The sequence below is a fragment of the Prionailurus bengalensis genome, chromosome C2 (assembly GCF_016509475.1).
Source record: "Prionailurus bengalensis isolate Pbe53 chromosome C2, Fcat_Pben_1.1_paternal_pri, whole genome shotgun sequence".
Taxonomy (NCBI): Eukaryota; Metazoa; Chordata; class Mammalia; order Carnivora; family Felidae; genus Prionailurus; species Prionailurus bengalensis.
Genome location: NC_057350.1, coordinates 98,289,040 through 98,306,703, shown reverse-complemented (window position 1 = coordinate 98,306,703; position 17,664 = coordinate 98,289,040). Strand labels below are relative to the sequence as shown.

The window sequence follows — 17,664 nt, the reverse complement described above, 5'->3', positions numbered from 1 at the left end:
TTGCAGGGCTTTTCCAAAATTGGTTCAACCAACCAGTAAATCAAAAAGGATTCATTAAAGCATTTCCCTGCAAGGCACTGTTTATAAAAAATTAAGCAGATAGCATCATTTAGGTTTGAATGCTGTACAGGGAGAATCAACCCATGGAGTCAAGGTTTTCTAGAGGAAGAGGCAGGATGACTCAGAGCTTCCTTGTCCACAACCAAATAAGTGGGCATCCTGGTTATTGCCCTGCTTTTGTTTAAACCTCTCGCTGACCCCGAGGATCACAGACTTAACACTTCTCTGCCTGGTATCTCACCTCTAATTGCCTTGACACTTGTCTTCTTGAATGCATCTATCCCAGACTCTAGGTTCTACCTGACTCTGTCTTGTCAACCTGTTTCCAGGGTTGTTCCAATTAATGACGCAGGCTCCCACTGAGATTTCCAGGATGGAAATTTCTAAATAAAAAATTGTCTTTACCTCACACTACGGCCTTGTTTGCCTTCACACCCTTGGTATATTACACTCTTCGAAGTACGAGGGGGACCTTTGAGACTTGCAAAGTTTAGACTCAGGAGGGTGATCTGTAATGGGTGAGTCTCCCTTTTGAGCACTGACACTGAGTTGGTGGCCCCAATGAGTCCTGATGAGCCACCACCAACTGGGCAGAGTGGGTCAGGGTCTTGTGTCTTTTCAAAGTGGGAAGAAAAGCCGTGGCCTGCCTCAATTGCCAGAGGGCCTAGAATGCTTTTGTTTGTGTAGCTTCTGTAGCATTAGTGTAAATCAGATAGCATTCTTCCTGTTGAGGCTCTTCTGACCACACACTCTGAGAAACCCAGAGCTTTTCTGGATTTAAAGAAAAGGAGTAATATTAAGAAGAAAGACAACTCTCGCCTCTGGAAAAGCATGGTAAAAAAAAAGCAATGAGATCTTAACACTAATGAGTTCATTATTTTTTTCAACAAGAGAGAAGATAACAAATTCTTATATACCTAAAAATTTTCCCAAAGCCTCACTTTTTTCATTAAAAAAAAAATTGTACTTAGTCTCTACCTACCTGTGGTTTGAGATCAATTTTTAAAACGTGTTATGGGGTGCCTGGGTGGCTCAGTCGGTTAAGCATCAGACTCTTGATCTCAGCTCAGGTCTTGATCTCAGTGAGGTGAGTTCAAGCCCTGCCTTGGGCTCTGTGCGGGGCGTGATGCCTACTTAAAAAAAAAAAAAAATTAGATAAAATGTTCCCTGTTTAAAAAAAGAAGAAGAAGAATGCCTTTGTGCTAACAAAAAGCATGCTGTAGAAAAGAACTTGGCAGAGATGGAGTGGCATCCAGGCAATAGCAGAATTGGTTAGGAGAACTGGGGTCAAATATCCGATTTTGTATATAGTCTTGGGAGAGGAGCCACATCAGATGGTAAACAAAATCACACAGGGAAGCACCAAGGGTCCTAGAGGGAGTGCCGGGATACTCAAATCAAGGGTCAGAGCTGAGTTAACCACCAAATGGGAATTCAAATATCATGAAAAAGAATAGGGCTATCAGGCAGTGGCTCCTAAAGTTTTCCAGAACAGATTTCTTCAGTGTATCAGCCAGCTCTTACCGGTCCAATCTAATTTGTAAACAGATAAACCAGTGGTGTCTTCAGGGTAGCTCAGGCTTCTGACACAATCACTGTGACAAAATTTCATTATGTGAAGATACTAAGAGAAATATGCACATAAAAACTAGTCAAATAAGTCCATATATCTAAAAGACATTCTACGTTTCTCATAATCTATTCATCACATGTGTGGGGAAGAATCCCTTCAACAAGAAAAAATCATTTAAAATTGGATATCCATTCCAAAGTGCGGACATCCTATATCTTTTATGCTTGCCTCTTACATTACGCATCAAATAGCAAATAAAGCCATGTGCAAAGGTTTGGGGGGAGTCCCCAGTGAGGGCTACTGCGAAGACAAATGGTTAATGTCTGCTCTCCCAGCTGCTCAGTTAATTACTGTAATAGAAAACATCTTGAGGGAAAACACTGCATACAGTTATTAGCAATTAACCCACAACTCTAAAAATCACAATTCTTACTAATAATAGAACATAGCCCAGCCGGCCTAATTATAATTTCTACACAAGAGTCTTGTATTTTCAGAAAATGTGAAATCTTGTAGGTTGCTACTATTTAAAACGTGAAAGCAAACTGGGATGATGATTACACGGAGAAATGCAAAATGGAGTAGAGTAGCTAGAAACGGAGGGGGCATGATTGATGTGGTAATAGACTAATTCCCAGACATGCAAAAGACTCAGATATATTGGCCAGAGGAACTTTTATCTGAGTGTTTACTACAGTACAGGGTGCTGTGGTGTCGGTGGTTGATGGTACTAACGTGGTAAAGAAGGTAGGATAGAATCACGCAAGGCAGGATAAATCCATGAAATAAAATAAACAGATGTGGTATTGCTTTGTTTTTCTTTGAATCATGTAATCTTCTTAGGTACAGCACAGTTGTGAAGCTCAAATGATTTTCTCCCATTTGGATATGTCTCTTCTGTTCCCCATATGTTGACTCTGCCCAATGCTTACTGGTCTTCTTGCCTTTCTAAAACACACGAAGTTTAGTGTTACCTGGAAATCTTAACACTTGCTGTTGCTTTTGCCCGGATAGTTGGTCCTCCAGATTTGGCATGACAGACTCCTTCTAAGAATTGAGATATCTGCTCAGAAAATGCTTGATCACACTGCAAAACAGCCTGCCTCTCCTTTCTTTCTATCCTAGGACATATTTTTCCATATGTATACTACTATCTGATAGAATAGCCTATTCTGTTATGTCTTAATTTATCCTATCAGGCTGTGTCTATTGACTTCCTTTTTGTTTGGGATCCGTTAACCCCTCATTTCCCCAATCTTCCTTTCCTTTATGCTCTGAGTAGTTTATCATAAATATGCATGAATATTTATATTATTTTATGTATGGCATATTGTTTGCAGCAAAACCAAATAATATCTTAGGATATTGTCTTTCTCATCTGAGCTTTGGTTTTTGTTGTTGTTGGTTTACAGTTTATCACTTTCTTGAGTCGTTTTTTTCTCTTTTATTGGTAATTTTCTCCCCAAATGCTCTAATGCCTAGAAATGATTTCTGTATCTTCCAGACAGGCTAAATGGCCCCTCCCTTTTGTTTTCTAGAGATTTTCACCCCATACCCCCTGCTTATCCCCAGCTGCTAGGATGCTTTTTAGTTCTGGCTCACACAGGTTAGGTTGTAAAAAATTTCCTTTGCCAATTTCCTGGAAATTCTCTTTGCCTCATAAGTGCCAGAGCCCCTATTTTCTGATTTCCATATTTTTCTTCCTATTTCCTTCCTTTTTTTTTTCGTTTCCTCATTTTGCTGAGACATTTCCTCTAGTACCTTTCTAAGAAAGGGTATAAGAGTGAGTCAATTTTTTGAGTTTTTGTATATCTGAAATTATCTTTCTCTTATACTTGATTGATAGTTTAGTTGAGTACGGAATTCTAGGTTGAAAGCATTTCATAATGTTATAGTTGTCAAATCACTATGTTGTACACCTGGAACTAATATAATACTGTGTGTCAACCATGTTGTAACTAAAAATCGCTGTATAAAACAATTTCTCATTTCCTGAATTTTTTTTATAGCAAAATGTTTTTGTGTGTATGTGGATGTAATATATTCTCTTTCTGAAGATGGTAATTATAATTTTAGGGGAAGGGGAAATTTTTTCCCTCTTTTTTTCAGTTTCCTATTATCTATTCTTTTCCTATAGGTCTCTACATACTGGAATCCTTCTTCACATCTGGTGATCCTCAGCCGATTATGTTTAAGCATAAACATATAAAGATTATGGAAAGGAAGCTCTATTTTTGTAGGTGGGCATAGTGAAGTGGTAGATGTCACTGGAAGGTTATCAATTCCTGGCCTTTTAGTCGGGGTCCCCAGAGGACAATCTTCCAACCTCCACATGGTGCAAGATATACACTTGGATACAGGTTTTCTGAAGACTACAGGTGAGAAGGGCAATGAAGAGCCCTCCATTCATCCTGTAGCCTTTTACTGAATGTTCCTGTGCTCTCTGCCTCACCCCTGTTTTGCAGTGAGTCAGGCCAGACACCTATAGTTCAGCTTTTCCAGAAAACACATCACCTGTCTCTTGAGGGACATAAGGAGAGAGTAACATCAGGGACTCAACTACGCTGCATACTTTTCAACCAGATTCCTTATTTTAGGCCCACACACCACCTACTCCTTCCAGATGCCTTCAAGTACCATGTTTCTTTGTGTTCTTTCTGGGGAACTAGCTTGCTTCTCCTGTAGGCATTGTCTTCTGCAGGGATCTGCCTTGTAACTTTTATGACTTCTATCTATCAAGGCAGTTAGGAATCCTGCATCAGGCTTCTACCTTCCAAACTCTTCTGGAAATGGTTGGCTAGTTGTTCTTTCCTCTCCCACTTGTCTTGGTAGATAATATCTTGAAACATTTTTTTTATTCTTCATTTAGTGAGGTTTTCTGAGGGAGAAGAGAGAAAATAGTGTTAAACTAGAATATTCTCTTTGCTTTTTATTTCCCCCTAGATTTGGTATCTATTTTTTAAACTATTTTTTGTATTTATCTAAAATAGTGGTTTTCAAACTTTAGCGTGTATCAGAATAACTTGAAAGGCTTATTAAAACATGGCTGGGCCCCAGCCCCAGACTGGCTGATTCCTTATTTAGGGTATGGGCCTGTGAATTCTTTCCTTTCCTTTCCTTTCCTTTCCTTTCCTTTCCTTTCCTTTCCTTCCCTTCCCTCCCCTCCCCTCCCCTCCCCTCCCCTCCCCCTCCTTTCTTTCTTTCTTTCTTTCTTTCTTTCTTTCTTTCTTTCTTTCTTTCTTTCATGTTTATTTACTTATTGAGAGAGAGAGGGTGGCGAGGGGCAGAGAGAATCCCAAGTAGGCTCCACACATTAGTGCAGAGCCTAATGCAGGGCTTAAAGTCAGGGAGCTGTGAGATCATGACCTGAGCTGAAACCCAGAGTCAGATGTTTAACTGACTGAGCCACCCAGGTGCCCCATGGGCCTGTGAATTATTTCTAACAAGGCCCCAAGCAATACTGCTGCTTTTGGCTTAGGAACCACGCCTTGACAAACACGACCTTATATGTATGGCCTTTTAGTTTAACTCTGGTTATATTCTTCCATATTCCAAGATGTGTGCCTGTTAAACTCATCCTCCAAGGCCTACCTCATATGCATCCTCTAGAAGATTTTTCAGACAATATAGAAAGCATATCCTACCCCGAAGCAACTCCTCCCTCCTCTATATTTTATTTCTACTTCTTTTGTTATACTAATTACATTGGACAAGTCACATGTTTAACTTCCCAGAATAAATCCTTTAAGCATATAACACCTGTCTATTTTGGATTCTTTTTTCTTCTCCTCCATCTTCCTTACTTCTCTACTTCTCATCCTCCTTCTTTTGCTCTTCTTCCTGCTCTCCTCCTTCTTAATTTCTATTACCTAACCCATTGCCAGACATACAGAGGCATGATGAGCTGTACTGAAAGTTATATTACCATGTACAATCAGTACGTAAGATGTAAGTTTGGAATGGTTTCTCTTTGAAGTTGTAAATGTCTTAATTCATTCATCAGTGTGTCATGCAACCAAGTCAGGCATGCAGATTACAGCAGCTTTACTCAAAGTAGCTGATCTGTGAACTCTTCATTACCTGGTTCCAAGGATGATAAGGAGCTTACTTCAGCAGGAGAATCAATGGACTGCTTACTTCACTGAGAAGGTCTTGCCATGAAAAAAAAAAAAAAAGAGTCAGCTGAAGTAAATCGAGTGCTTAGTGATGCAGTCTGCTTTCACTGTGAGATAGACTTCTCATCTTCTCAGGGACCAGTATAAAACACTTTGCAGTTTGGCACTGCTCTGTAAACTCAACGCTAAAAAATTGGGATATAATATACACGCCTGGATATTCACCCTTTTAAAGTATACAACTCAGTGCTTTTCAGTATTTTCACAACATTGTACAACTGTCACCATTGCCTAACTCTAGAACATTTTCATTACCTCAAAAAGAAAGCCCACACCCATTAATAGTCACTCCCTATCTTCCCCTCTCTCCCAGCTCCTGGTAACCACTAATTTACGTTCTGTCTCTATGGCTTTGTCTTTTCTCTATAAATGGAATCATATAAATGGATTCATAAAAGAAATATGTGACCTTTTGTGTCTGGCTTGTTTCACTTAGTAGCATAAGGTTTTCGAGTTTCATCTATGTTGTAGCATGTATTAGTACTTCATTCCTTTTTTGTGGGTGGATAATATGCTGTTTAGATATACCATGTTTTGCTTACCTATTTATCAACTGATGGTCATTTGGTTTTTTTCCAATTTTTGGCTCATGCAAATAATGCTGTTGTGAATATTCTTGTACAACTTTTGGTGTGGACATATGTCTTCCGTTCTTTTGCAATAGACTTGCTGGGTCATATGGTAATCCAGGATTTGAAAGAACTGCCGATGTATTTTCCAAAGTGGCTATTTTACATTCCCAACAGCATTGTATGAGGGGTCTAATTTCTCTCCAACACTGTCAACACTTATTATTGTCTCCTTGATTGTAACCCTCCGAGTAGATGTGAAATTGCACCTCATTGCAGTTTTGAATTGCAATTCCCTAGTGGCTAATGATGTTTCGCATCTTTATGTGCTTATTGGCTATTTATGTATCTTCCTGGAGAAATGTCTATTCAAATTATTTCCCCCTTTTTCTTTTTATTATTGAATTGTAAGCCTTACCTATGCTGGATACTAGCCCCTTATCAGATACATGATTTGCAAATATTTTATCCCATTCTGTGGGTTGTTCACTTTTTTGATATTATAATGACAGGACTTTGAATACTGTTGCTTCACAGCTACATGGTAAGCTAAAGCTGCCTTCTCATATGCTACATAAAACACACAGTCACAACTATCAAAATATTCCAGGTGCAAATGTGCACTATGTTTGTATGTAAATGTAGGCTAATGGGCTTTCAAGTGTACTACCTTTAGTCTGGTGATCTGGGGACTTAGCCACAGTTTGGGCTTAACTTTCCAGAAAAGAGCTGACAGTGCTTCCTATCTTCTTATGTGGGGTTGAAATAGATAGGCCTGAGACTATATTGGGTTTGATCATTTTTCCTTAAGTGGATATTTGTACTTATTTACAGACTTTCATCAGCTACTATTTTGCTCACTTACCTGCTCTTGTAAAATCTTCCTCTGCTTTATACATACTGGGTTGGAAAAGGAATGGAAAACTCTATACTCTCAAGGATTGTTTTTGATCTTTCCTGGATATGAATGGCATTGACAATGGCTGTTTGGATTTGACCAGTTACCCAAGGCATTCAGACACACAAAAAAATAGGAATTCAGGATAAAAGTTGCCAGGGAAGAGATTCTAGTGTTCATTTTCCCCTCTGACAGAAAGGACTTGGAAAAAGTGTGCCTTACTCAAATAATAGTGAGCAACTTCTTTGTATGCAAGAATTCGCTTTAAGGGATTCCCAATAGCTAAAACAATCTTGAAAAAGAACAAAGCTTGAGGTCTCACACTTCTGGATTTCAAAACATACTGTAAATCAACAGTAATCAAGATTGTGTGGTACTGGCAAAAAGACAGATATACAGACAAATAGAATAGAATAGAGAGCCCAGAGATAAACCTTGCATTTATGGCCAATGATTTTGACAAGGGTACCATGACTATTCAATGGAGAAAATACAGTTTCTTCAACAAATGGGGGTGGGAAAACTGCATATCTACATGATGTAAACAATTGAAGTTAGACCCTTACTTTGTATCATCTACAAAAATTGATCCAAAATAGATTAAAGACTTAAACATAAGACCTGAAACTATAAAACTTCTAGAAGAAAACATAGGGGAAAAGCTTTAGGACTTTAGATTTGGCCATGATTTCCTGGAGCTGACACTGAAAACACAGGCAACAAAAATAAAAAAAAAATAAACAAAAGACTACATTGAGCTTAAGAACTTCTGGGGATCAAAGGAAACACCAGAGTGAAGTGGAATGGGAGAAAATATTTGTAAATCATATATCTGATAAGGGGTTAATATCTAGAACATATAAGGAATTTCTGCAACAACAAAAGCCAAATAACTCGATCAAAAAGATGGACAAAGGATTTAAAGGACAATTCTCTAAATAAGATATACTACAGATGGCAACAAATATATGGAAAGATGGTCAACATTGCAAATCATAAGAGAAGTTCAATTAAAATCACAATGAAATATATCTCCTATCCATTAGAATGGCCATTATACAAAGAACAGAAAATAAGAAGTGTTGGGAAGGATGAAGACACAATGGAACGTTTGTGAACTACTGATGGGAATAGGAAATGGTACAGCCATTATGGAAATCAGTATGGAGATTCCACTCCTGCTAATAAAAAAAAATAGAATTACTGTATGATCCAACAGTCTCACTTCTGGGTATACACCCAGAAGCATTCATAGGAGGATCTCCAAGAGATACTTGTACACCCAGGTTCATTGCAACTGTATGCACAATAGCCAAAAGGTGGAAGAAATCCAAATGTCTAACTGATGAATGGATAAACAAAATGTAGTGTATAAATACAATGGAATATTATACAGCCTTAAAAAAGAAGGAAATCCTGTCACATGCTACAACATGGATGAACCCTGAGGACAGTATGCTAAGCAAAATAAGACAGTCACAATAGAAAAAATACCACATGATTCTACTCATGAAGTATCGAAGTAGTCAAAATCATAGAAACAGAAAGTAGAAAGGTATTTGTGAAGGGCTGGGCAGAGAAGGGGGGGAATTAGTGTTTAACAGGACTAGAGTTTCAGTTCTACAAGATGAAAAAGTTCTAGAGATCTGTTGCCCAATAGTGTGAATATATTTAACACTACTAAGTTGTATATTTAAAAATGGTTAAGATACTAAGTTTAACATTACATATATTTTACCACACACACACACACACACACACACACACACACAAGAATTATCTGTGTGAGGTATAGTTTCCAAAAAGTACCAGTCAATGTGTATCTGGGCTAATTTTCTAATTATGTTCTAATAATATAATTCTGAAGTTAATAATTCTATCTTACATCTTATTGGCCAACTCTTTATGGTTGAGGAGTAGCACAGTACTGAGAAATTATGTATAAATCACTAGACGGGTATCTTACAAATTTTATGCTGAATTTATCATTTTCCTTGAGAAGAGAAAGAGCTATTGGTTCATAGGGACAAAATTTAGTAGCAGATGAAACCAAAGTGAGAATGATTATTCACATCTTGGTGTGACAATCCCAGTTGGTTCCTGGGTGAATTTCATTCTATTTTGCCTGACATCAAGATTTCAATGTACATGGCTCATTAGTGCTTGTAGGCATTTCTATAATGGCAATTTATTACACTTTCAGGTGACAGAAGCTGTCCTTTGAAGAATTACTTTCTGACCTCCTCCTCTTTCAACCCACAACACCTGCCGAATGAAGTGGCCTGCTCTCTTTTCTTGTCCCCATACAGACACTGGAAGTTTTTGTGTGCAAAAGGAGAGCAGGGCTGAAAAGCTTTGGCAGGAAGGTTTTTGCAGCAGGCTGCCTGTCGAACTGCATGGATCAACAATTTCTCAATTAGAAGGAGATAGACGAGAAGATAAAGTATGCGGTGACTGTAAAGCTTCAAGCAGCAGCTGAGGAAGATTTTGAGAACATCTGGTCAGAATCTATTTCTTTTTAGGTAAGCATTCCTTTTTACAACCAGCATACATAAAGCATGAAATTGGCTTACCCCGCCTCCTCCTAACAAGGGAAAAGCTGGTTAGATTTATTACTCCTTTGATGCAGGCCTGGAGAGAGTGGGGTGACATGTGGCATTCCCACTGGAGGTTCCCCCCAAATCCTTTGGACTCCTCTCAGAGAGAACATTTGTCTGCTACATCAAATCCATTTTTAAGAGCCTGCCCAGGTTGACAGTGTGAAAAATCATTCACAAGAATAAAACCCAATTCGTGATGTTTCTGTTCCTTCCCCCATGAAATTTGTCTGAGCAAGGGATGCCATCGACACAAAACTTCTCTCTCTTAATTTTAAAAATTGGTTCTTTGTGTATTTGACTCATTGTCTTGCTTTGTTAATTTTAGAATTCTTTCACTTTAGGCAATGAATGCTGAATGAATTGTTTTGTCTGTATCTGGCTTCCCTTAACATGTTCATAGCATCCCCTGACCACTTCTTTTAATATGTAAGACTGTAACTAACAGGTTTCTTAATACTCCCCTGTTTTAGAGATATAGCATAACCAACCAATCAGGCCAAAGCACCAATTATTTTTAAATTGTATGAATAGACTGCAAAAGGAGAGCTGACTTCAAATTAGAGTTTCCTGGTTCATGGCAGAAGTCTAAATCCTTATGCTGGAAGAGTATGTTTTATTTACTGATAATTGCTTACATGACATTGTGTTCATATCATTATCCATGCTAGAATAATCTGAAATCAACCCCACTTTATGAAATATACATTAATCATATTTAGCCTGTTACATCCAAAGTGCTTTAAATGTTCATCTGTAACAACCATGTTTTTAAACTAATGTAAATAAAAGGAAATCTTCCTGATTTGTGATTTTCAATTTATAGATTCACTTCTCATGTACCTAAGCTGTCCTTGTCTAAACAACCATGCAATCAGATGATTTACATACGTTCCAGCATTTTTCTATCAGTCTTTAATTCTCAAAATAGTTCTGAGTTTCATCTTTGGCTTATATAAAATTTAGCCTTGTAATAAAGGAGGTCTATTATTTATGCAAGGGTTTCTGTATTATAAAGAAAGAAAATGATTAGAAACTTTTCACACTCCAGGAAGGAATGAGATTAGTTTAAGATAGAGCCCTGCAGAGTTAAAACTAGTCCAGAAGCAAAGAAAGGCTTATCAAGCCCTGGGAAATTTCAGGGTATACTTAATCTATACCGTCATCTTTAGGTGTGCTATAAATTTTCATTAAAACAATTAAGATCATAGTGTATTGAAATAACCCGGAGTCTTTAGGTTTTGTGCAAAAGAAACTAGAAATTGAATCAATGGAGAGGATTAGCCTTTTCGCCTGTGCTTACCCCCAGGAGGAGAGAAAAACAGCCCTACCTTACAGAGTCAGTATACTTAGTTCGGGAGCCACCATCACTGTGAATTATCCAGTTTCCTTTCTTCCTTTCCTCCCCCACATTTTCCTGCTTGCCTTTGGTCATTGTACTGTTCATTAGCACCTCACCAGAAGAGGGAGAGGAAAAAAAGAAGAGGGGGTGAAATTAAGTAATGAACTTTGTTACTTATTAACAAAGGTGGCAAAGAGATTTAGAAGAAGTTAAAACCAAGAGTTAAAAATAGATTTAAAAATTATCAATGTGTTTTAGCAACACACACTAGGCCTGCCATTATCAGAACTAATTAGGAGTTAGTTAAGTGACAATGCATCTCTACAATAGATACCAACACTGTCCACAGGTCCACTCTCTCTGGGATTGGAGAAGGCCTGGTTCATGTATACTGATGTTTAGAAAATGAAGAATGAATCCCTCTTTTGTGAAATAAGGAGGTTCAAATAATGTTTTCTATTTTGCAAGTAACTAAAATTCTGTTTGTTACAGATATTTGTCAAAAGATAGAGATATCACCTTGTTTTCTATTTAGGATTTTTCACTTTGTTAAGCTTCAATAAAATAAAAACAAAAATATACAGATATGTCTAAGAGAAACAGAAGACACTGGAGGTTGGTGTGAATTCTAAACCAAGGAGGACAAAGTCATAGGAGGGTAAAGATTTCAGGAAGGGTATGGCTCTTTCTCACCCTCAGTTTTTTCTTTCTTTTCAGAGAAACCCCAAAAGTTTGCTCCTGGGTCCCTCCTTTAAATGCCCAATTGCTTCTTTAGTTGCAGAAAAAGCAGAAAGAAGAGAAGGGAGAACAAAGGCTCAGAAGACTGAAACTAAGCCAGATGGTTAATTCAAATATGAAGGGCAAAAGGGAGCCCAAAAGGCCATTTGGGGATCATTTTAGGGCTCCTAAGACTGAGGAAATCAGATGGTACCACTTTAAGTATCGGACTATGAATGAGTCATTGGAGAGCCACTTTTTGGTAAGTTCAGGAATCAAAGAAAAAAGTTGTCCCACTGCGGATTCATCCATTTTCTACAGGGCTGAACTGCAGATTCTGGCTTCGGAACCTGGGCTGTCCTTGTTGGAGGGCACGACGCACCATAGATTTTTATTTTCACGAAACAGACTCCAGAGGTTTGTGGCCTTCCAGACAGCAGCTGGCGCCGGGCAGAGGCACAGCCTCGGGCCGGAGCTGCTGGCTACCGCGCCGCGCTTGGCTGTGCGTCCCAGGCAGTCGGGCCAAGCACCGCAGCCGGAGCTTCCCGTTCGAGCAGACGCCGTTCCCTTCTGGAAGGGCCTTGGGGGCTCGCAACTGGCTGCTCCTCCGTAAATTTGGGGGAAGAGGAGAAGGTTTGAAGGAAAGGAGGGAGTAGGTTTGTCAAAGGGTTGGCTCCTCCTTGTAACTCTGGTGCCCGAAGGGGGTGAGATGGTGGCCAAATAAATGAAGGGGGATTATCCCATTTTGAGTAACGAGGGTTTTTGGATGAGCCTACGATGTGTCCTGCAACTGTCGATTTGGCAGGAGATTTGACTCAATCAACTGCCATTTGGTTCCCACTTCAAACACAGCTCCCCCAAGCCTGGGTTCTGACGGACTCCCGAGACTTGGGGCGGGAGCGAGCGGAGCGAGAGAGAATCCAAAGTCAGCCTTCTTTTGGTCTCTGCTTGTGGCAGATGCACAGCTGGTTGGGTTCGGAGCAGGTTGGTGGAGGAGGGGGCGAGCCAAGGAAGCTTCGCCCCTCTGGCGGGGTTTGGGTGTGTGTGCTGGGCGGGGGTGTGTGTGTTAGGTGGGTGGCAGGGTAGGAAGAGGTGGGGAGCAGAGTTAGGCGGGAGAATTGAGCGAAGCCGCTTATTTGGCGTCTCGGCGGCCTCTCCAGCCCCCCAGCGTCCAGCCCCCGCCGCGCGGGGTGGAGAGGTGGGAGTGAGGGGGGCGTAGGGGGTGGTGGAGCCAGCGGCTCGTCGAGCCCGCGGTGGCGGCGCGGCTGTCTCTTTAAGCGCTCAGTAGGGGCCGAGGCGGGAGGGCGGCGAGCGCGTTTCCATGGCACCGAGGCTGCGGGGGCTGCGGGGCCGCGCGGCTCGCCGGGTTCCAGTAGCTCCCGGCGGAGCAGGGGCGCGCAGCTCAGCGGCCGTACGGCGCCTCGGGGGGCTCGCCGGCCGCTCCTCTTGCGCTCCCTGCAGCGGGTGGTGCCCAGTGCGGTCAAGCCGCTGCCGCGCCCTCCTCAGCGAGGCGCACCTCGCCAGCCCCGCGAGCCCCGCACAGCAACTTCTGCCCCGCGAGCCCAACTTCTGCGCCGGGCTCGGACTTGCAGAGCCGGAGTGGCGCGCCGCGCGCAGCCCCGGTGGCGGCTGGAGCCGCGCCGCTCCGCCCCGCTGAGATGACCTGGCGACAGTGGCTCTCTGGTGCTTCTGCGCCTGGGTGGCCGCCGGCTGGCCGCCAGGCAGCGCCCTACAGCTCCGGCCGGGCATGTAAGTGACGCCCGCGCGCTCCGGGACGCGTGGGGAGAGCGGGTCCCCATGCGCCTCCGCTCCACCCGGGCACGCGGCGGAACCTGCGGGCGCAGCCTGTTCCCTCCGGGAAGGAAGAAGGGAGGGCTGGGACGGCGGGCGGGCACCGTGCGCCGTCTGCGGGATGTCCCGGGCGGAGCGCGGCGGGAACGCGGTCCCCAGAGCGTCCTCGGGGAGCACCAGCCCGGGAGCAGGTTCCGGGATTAGGGGCGGCGTGCTTTCCACTTGATAGTTTAAAGCGCCCGACAGAATTTCCCTCCAGATTTGGGTGTGTGCGTGTGTACGCGGTTTGTGAGTGTGTGGGTTTCAAATAATTGATAAGAGTAGTTGGCTAATGACAAGCTCCACTTTCTGAAAGGGTTTGGATGAAATCCTGTCGAGCAGCGAGTTTCTTGACATGTTCTTTCTGGAGATCAATGACTTGGGGTGCTTTTTTTTTTTTTTTTTTTTTTTTTTGAGAAGTGTCTTTGAGTCCGATGGAGCGGATTATTCCACAGGTTTGAGAGAAACGAACCTCGGCTCATCCGCCCAAGTGAGGAGATGGGGAGCCGGGTATGTCATGGACTGAAAGCTCGGCGACTTAGACGCTAGCCTCCTCAGAACTGAAGAGTGGGAAGATGACTGAAAAGCACAGTCTGGGGATGGGGCGTGGCTTCATTTCCAGATTGGAAGTGATGAAGGCCAGGAGACATTAATTCTTGGTCTTGGTCACTGTGTCAGGCGTAGCGACAAGCTCAGAGGAAGTCTGACTCTTCACAAATTGCCTGGTCGCTTTGACTGGCTGGAGAAGTTTTCACTGAATTCTGTGGCATCAGAAGGATCATCATCCAACTGCCGGAGAGAGAAGCCAGATCTAATTCTGCTTTTCCTTTTCTGCTCTTGAGCGGTTGTGAATAGACACCAGAGTATTTTAACATTTTTGCTACTTAGCTACTTACTTCCTTGCTTCCTCTTTGATTTTCTGAAATGTGAATATTTTGTAACAGAAAAAAAAAATGGTGTAGATAAGCACATAAGGCCATCTACCTTTCTGGGAGTTCACTTTTTTCTTGTAAGAAAAATACCATATTAGGATTCACTTTACATTTCCGTATTTTTTTCCTTCCCACTGGAGATTAAATTTGCTACCTGGTTACTGCAAGTGTCACTAACTATAAATCTTGAGACATGGGCAGGGTGTTGGTAGCATTCCAGAACAACTTCTTTACTACCTAGTTCGTAAATGCATATTTGCAGAAATGCAAGGAGTTCCTGGGTAGGTGATTTCTCCTGCCTTGATAAAACGTGTCTTGTTTATTTTGAAGAGAAGGTTGATTTAGACTTTTCCTCTCCAGTTTATCTCATAAAACACATCTTTCTTTGGCTATCTCATGGATGAATAGCCTTCACTGCTTAGAAATTGCTTTTGATTTAACAAGACTGCCAGCTAGCCATGCTTTTACCTTTACGAGTGCTGTTATTAAAGTGGATTTCAGGTTAGCTCATTAGGTAGCCACAGAATCATCCACACCGCATGAAACTGAATAATCCCTTTGGGAGACTGAGAAATAGTAGAAATACTGTATCACTTTTTACATTTCTTAACTGTTTTACCTCATGTTTCAATATTGACACTTTTGTGGAAAAGGCTGGAAGGATGACATTGCATTCTTTTAAAGGACACTGCTATTGCAGCTCATTTATTTATCAGGTGAGATGATATTGGATATTAAAGCCAATATAAATTCTTGGGTGTTTAATAGAAATGGTCTTTCTGAGGATTATTGAGATCAGTCTGATGACTCTAAGTATTTTCTGACTCCAGATGGGAAGAAATCCGATCAAATTTGTATTTAGTCTTCCCTGGTATTAGAGTGAAGGGTTCCTTAGCAGGAATCATGTGGGAGATTTAGAGGTAGGTTTCTGCAGATACCTTTCCAATTGTTGTAGGCATGTGGAATGTAGTCATGACTCCATACACCTGCTCATCTATTAAATTAAGGAGAATTCTCCCTGAAATTTTTATTGACCTCAGAGGTCCATTATCAGTTGAGAGCAGGCTTCTAATGAGATGAGGACCACTAATGAGATTGCATCATCTTACTGACTGGCACTTATAGGTCATTAACACAGGTCAAACTTTTATGTAGCTGGTCTTCTCCTTGAGCAGATTTTGGAACTGGGGTGACAAGTGAAAAGAGGAAATGACTGTGTGGCTAAATGATGGTCAGCCTAAACTTAATGCATTGTGTTTATGGCACATTCCTCCACAGGTAAGCTCATTTTCAATGGAAACTTTATTAATGAAGCAAAAGATGTGTGACAAGTGGATACTCCAACTCTAATGATATTTATTCTGTATGATGACCTTGTATTATCACATTTAGGAAACCTTGGATAAGTTAAGTTAGGAAGATTCATAAAATCAGTATTCCAGAAAGAGTGCCTAAGTCCCTACTATGTAAGGAGATATTGGAAATCACAGGTAATAATTCACCTGTTTGACTTCTTAAATGCCAGGCAAATTTCTTGCTACTTTACATGTATTATTTCACTTTATTCTGCAAGTAGCCCTACAAGGTAGGCACTGTTGTCGTCTCCATTTTATGATGAAGAAAGAGACACACTGAGGTTAAGTGCACACTCCAAGAATTCACAAGATTTGGATCAAGGTGGTTTCAATTCTAGCATTGGAGTTCTTAGCAAATATGCTCCATTTCAGAACATCCAGACCCAGTACCTGATTTTAACAAATTCTTTTTTTTTTAATGTTTATTTATTTATTTATTTATTTTGAGAGAGAGAGGAAGAGAGCACATATGCACTAGTCAGGGGAGGGACAGAGAGAGAAGGAGAGAGAGGATCCCAAGCAGGTTCTGTGTTGTCAGCACAGAGCCTGATGTGGGGCTCGATCCCATGAACTGTAAGATTGTGACCTCCATGGAAATCGAGAGTTGGATACCTAACTGACTGAGCCACCCAGGCACCCCAGAATCACTGCCGGGGGCTCTCAGTGGGAGTGGGGCTGGTATTCTTTACCTCATGGATATTGAAAAACCTTAAAGGCACCCAAAAGTGGGGCTTTCTTGATTGTTGTAAAAGCTACAGGGTTCCATTGGCATTTGGTGCTAGGTACAGAAAGTGATTGGGGTGCTAACTCTCTAGAAATGGTTAAGATAGTTCCTCACAAAGAAGATCTGATTTCTCTCCTCCTCACTGATACTTTTCATGAGAAATTCTGCTCTCTCATGGCTGTAGGTGTTTAAGTATTAAATGATAGGCTGGGCTTAAACTAGGAATTGTGGGATGGGGAAAGCCATCCTTGGCAAGTACATAATGAATTGGAGAGTTGTCTGGTGATGGCGTTTTGATAAAGGGATATTGAAGAGTTTACTTATGTTAATGGTACTCTGCAAATGTTTTCTAAAGGATTAAATGGAAGGAAATAAACTCTACTCCAGATCTTTGAGACATCAAGGGAAAGTGACTGGCGGTAACACACTCTATTAAAATTTATCCTTTGTAATGCTCTCTTGTAAACACTTGCATAATTATTGTATACAACATGAGGAAAAGTAGTAAACAGGGAAGTATTGCAGCTATCCTGTGGGCAGAAGTGCCTAAAGGCAGATGCAGTAACTTAAGCTCCTGGGACTTGAGATGCTTGGATTCCTCTGACACTTGTGGGGTACGGGGAGATATAACAAAGGTGTGGCCACTTTGTGACCCAGCAGTCTCCTAAACTGTCTAGGACACCTCACAGCCATTCCCTCATGCAGGTATCTGATACAGGCAGTTTGACATACAAACCCAAAATATGCCTGCTGTGATACTGTTTATCACCTCTACTCCCACCGTGAACACAGGCATGGAGAACTATGTTTTATGTCAGCCTTCTGTAGTTGTAGAAACTTGTGGTGTAGGTGTGGAAACTTGTGGTGAGAGTGGCAGAGATTTAGATTTTTG

At 41.4% G+C, this 17,664-nt stretch overlaps 1 protein-coding gene across 1 annotated transcript in view; it reads left to right on the top strand.

Moving 5' to 3' along the window:
- The first annotated feature begins 12,708 nt into the window (after window positions 1–12,708).
- LOC122491006 overlaps window positions 12,709–17,664 on the top strand; it is a 259,942-nt gene continuing 254,986 nt past the window's right edge. Inside the window, exons 1-2 of the mRNA XM_043593304.1 lie at window positions 12,709–12,915; window positions 13,308–13,680. Of these exons, the coding sequence (XP_043449239.1) occupies window positions 12,709–12,915; window positions 13,308–13,680 (580 nt within the window). The remainder of the gene's footprint in view (window positions 12,916–13,307; window positions 13,681–17,664) is intronic.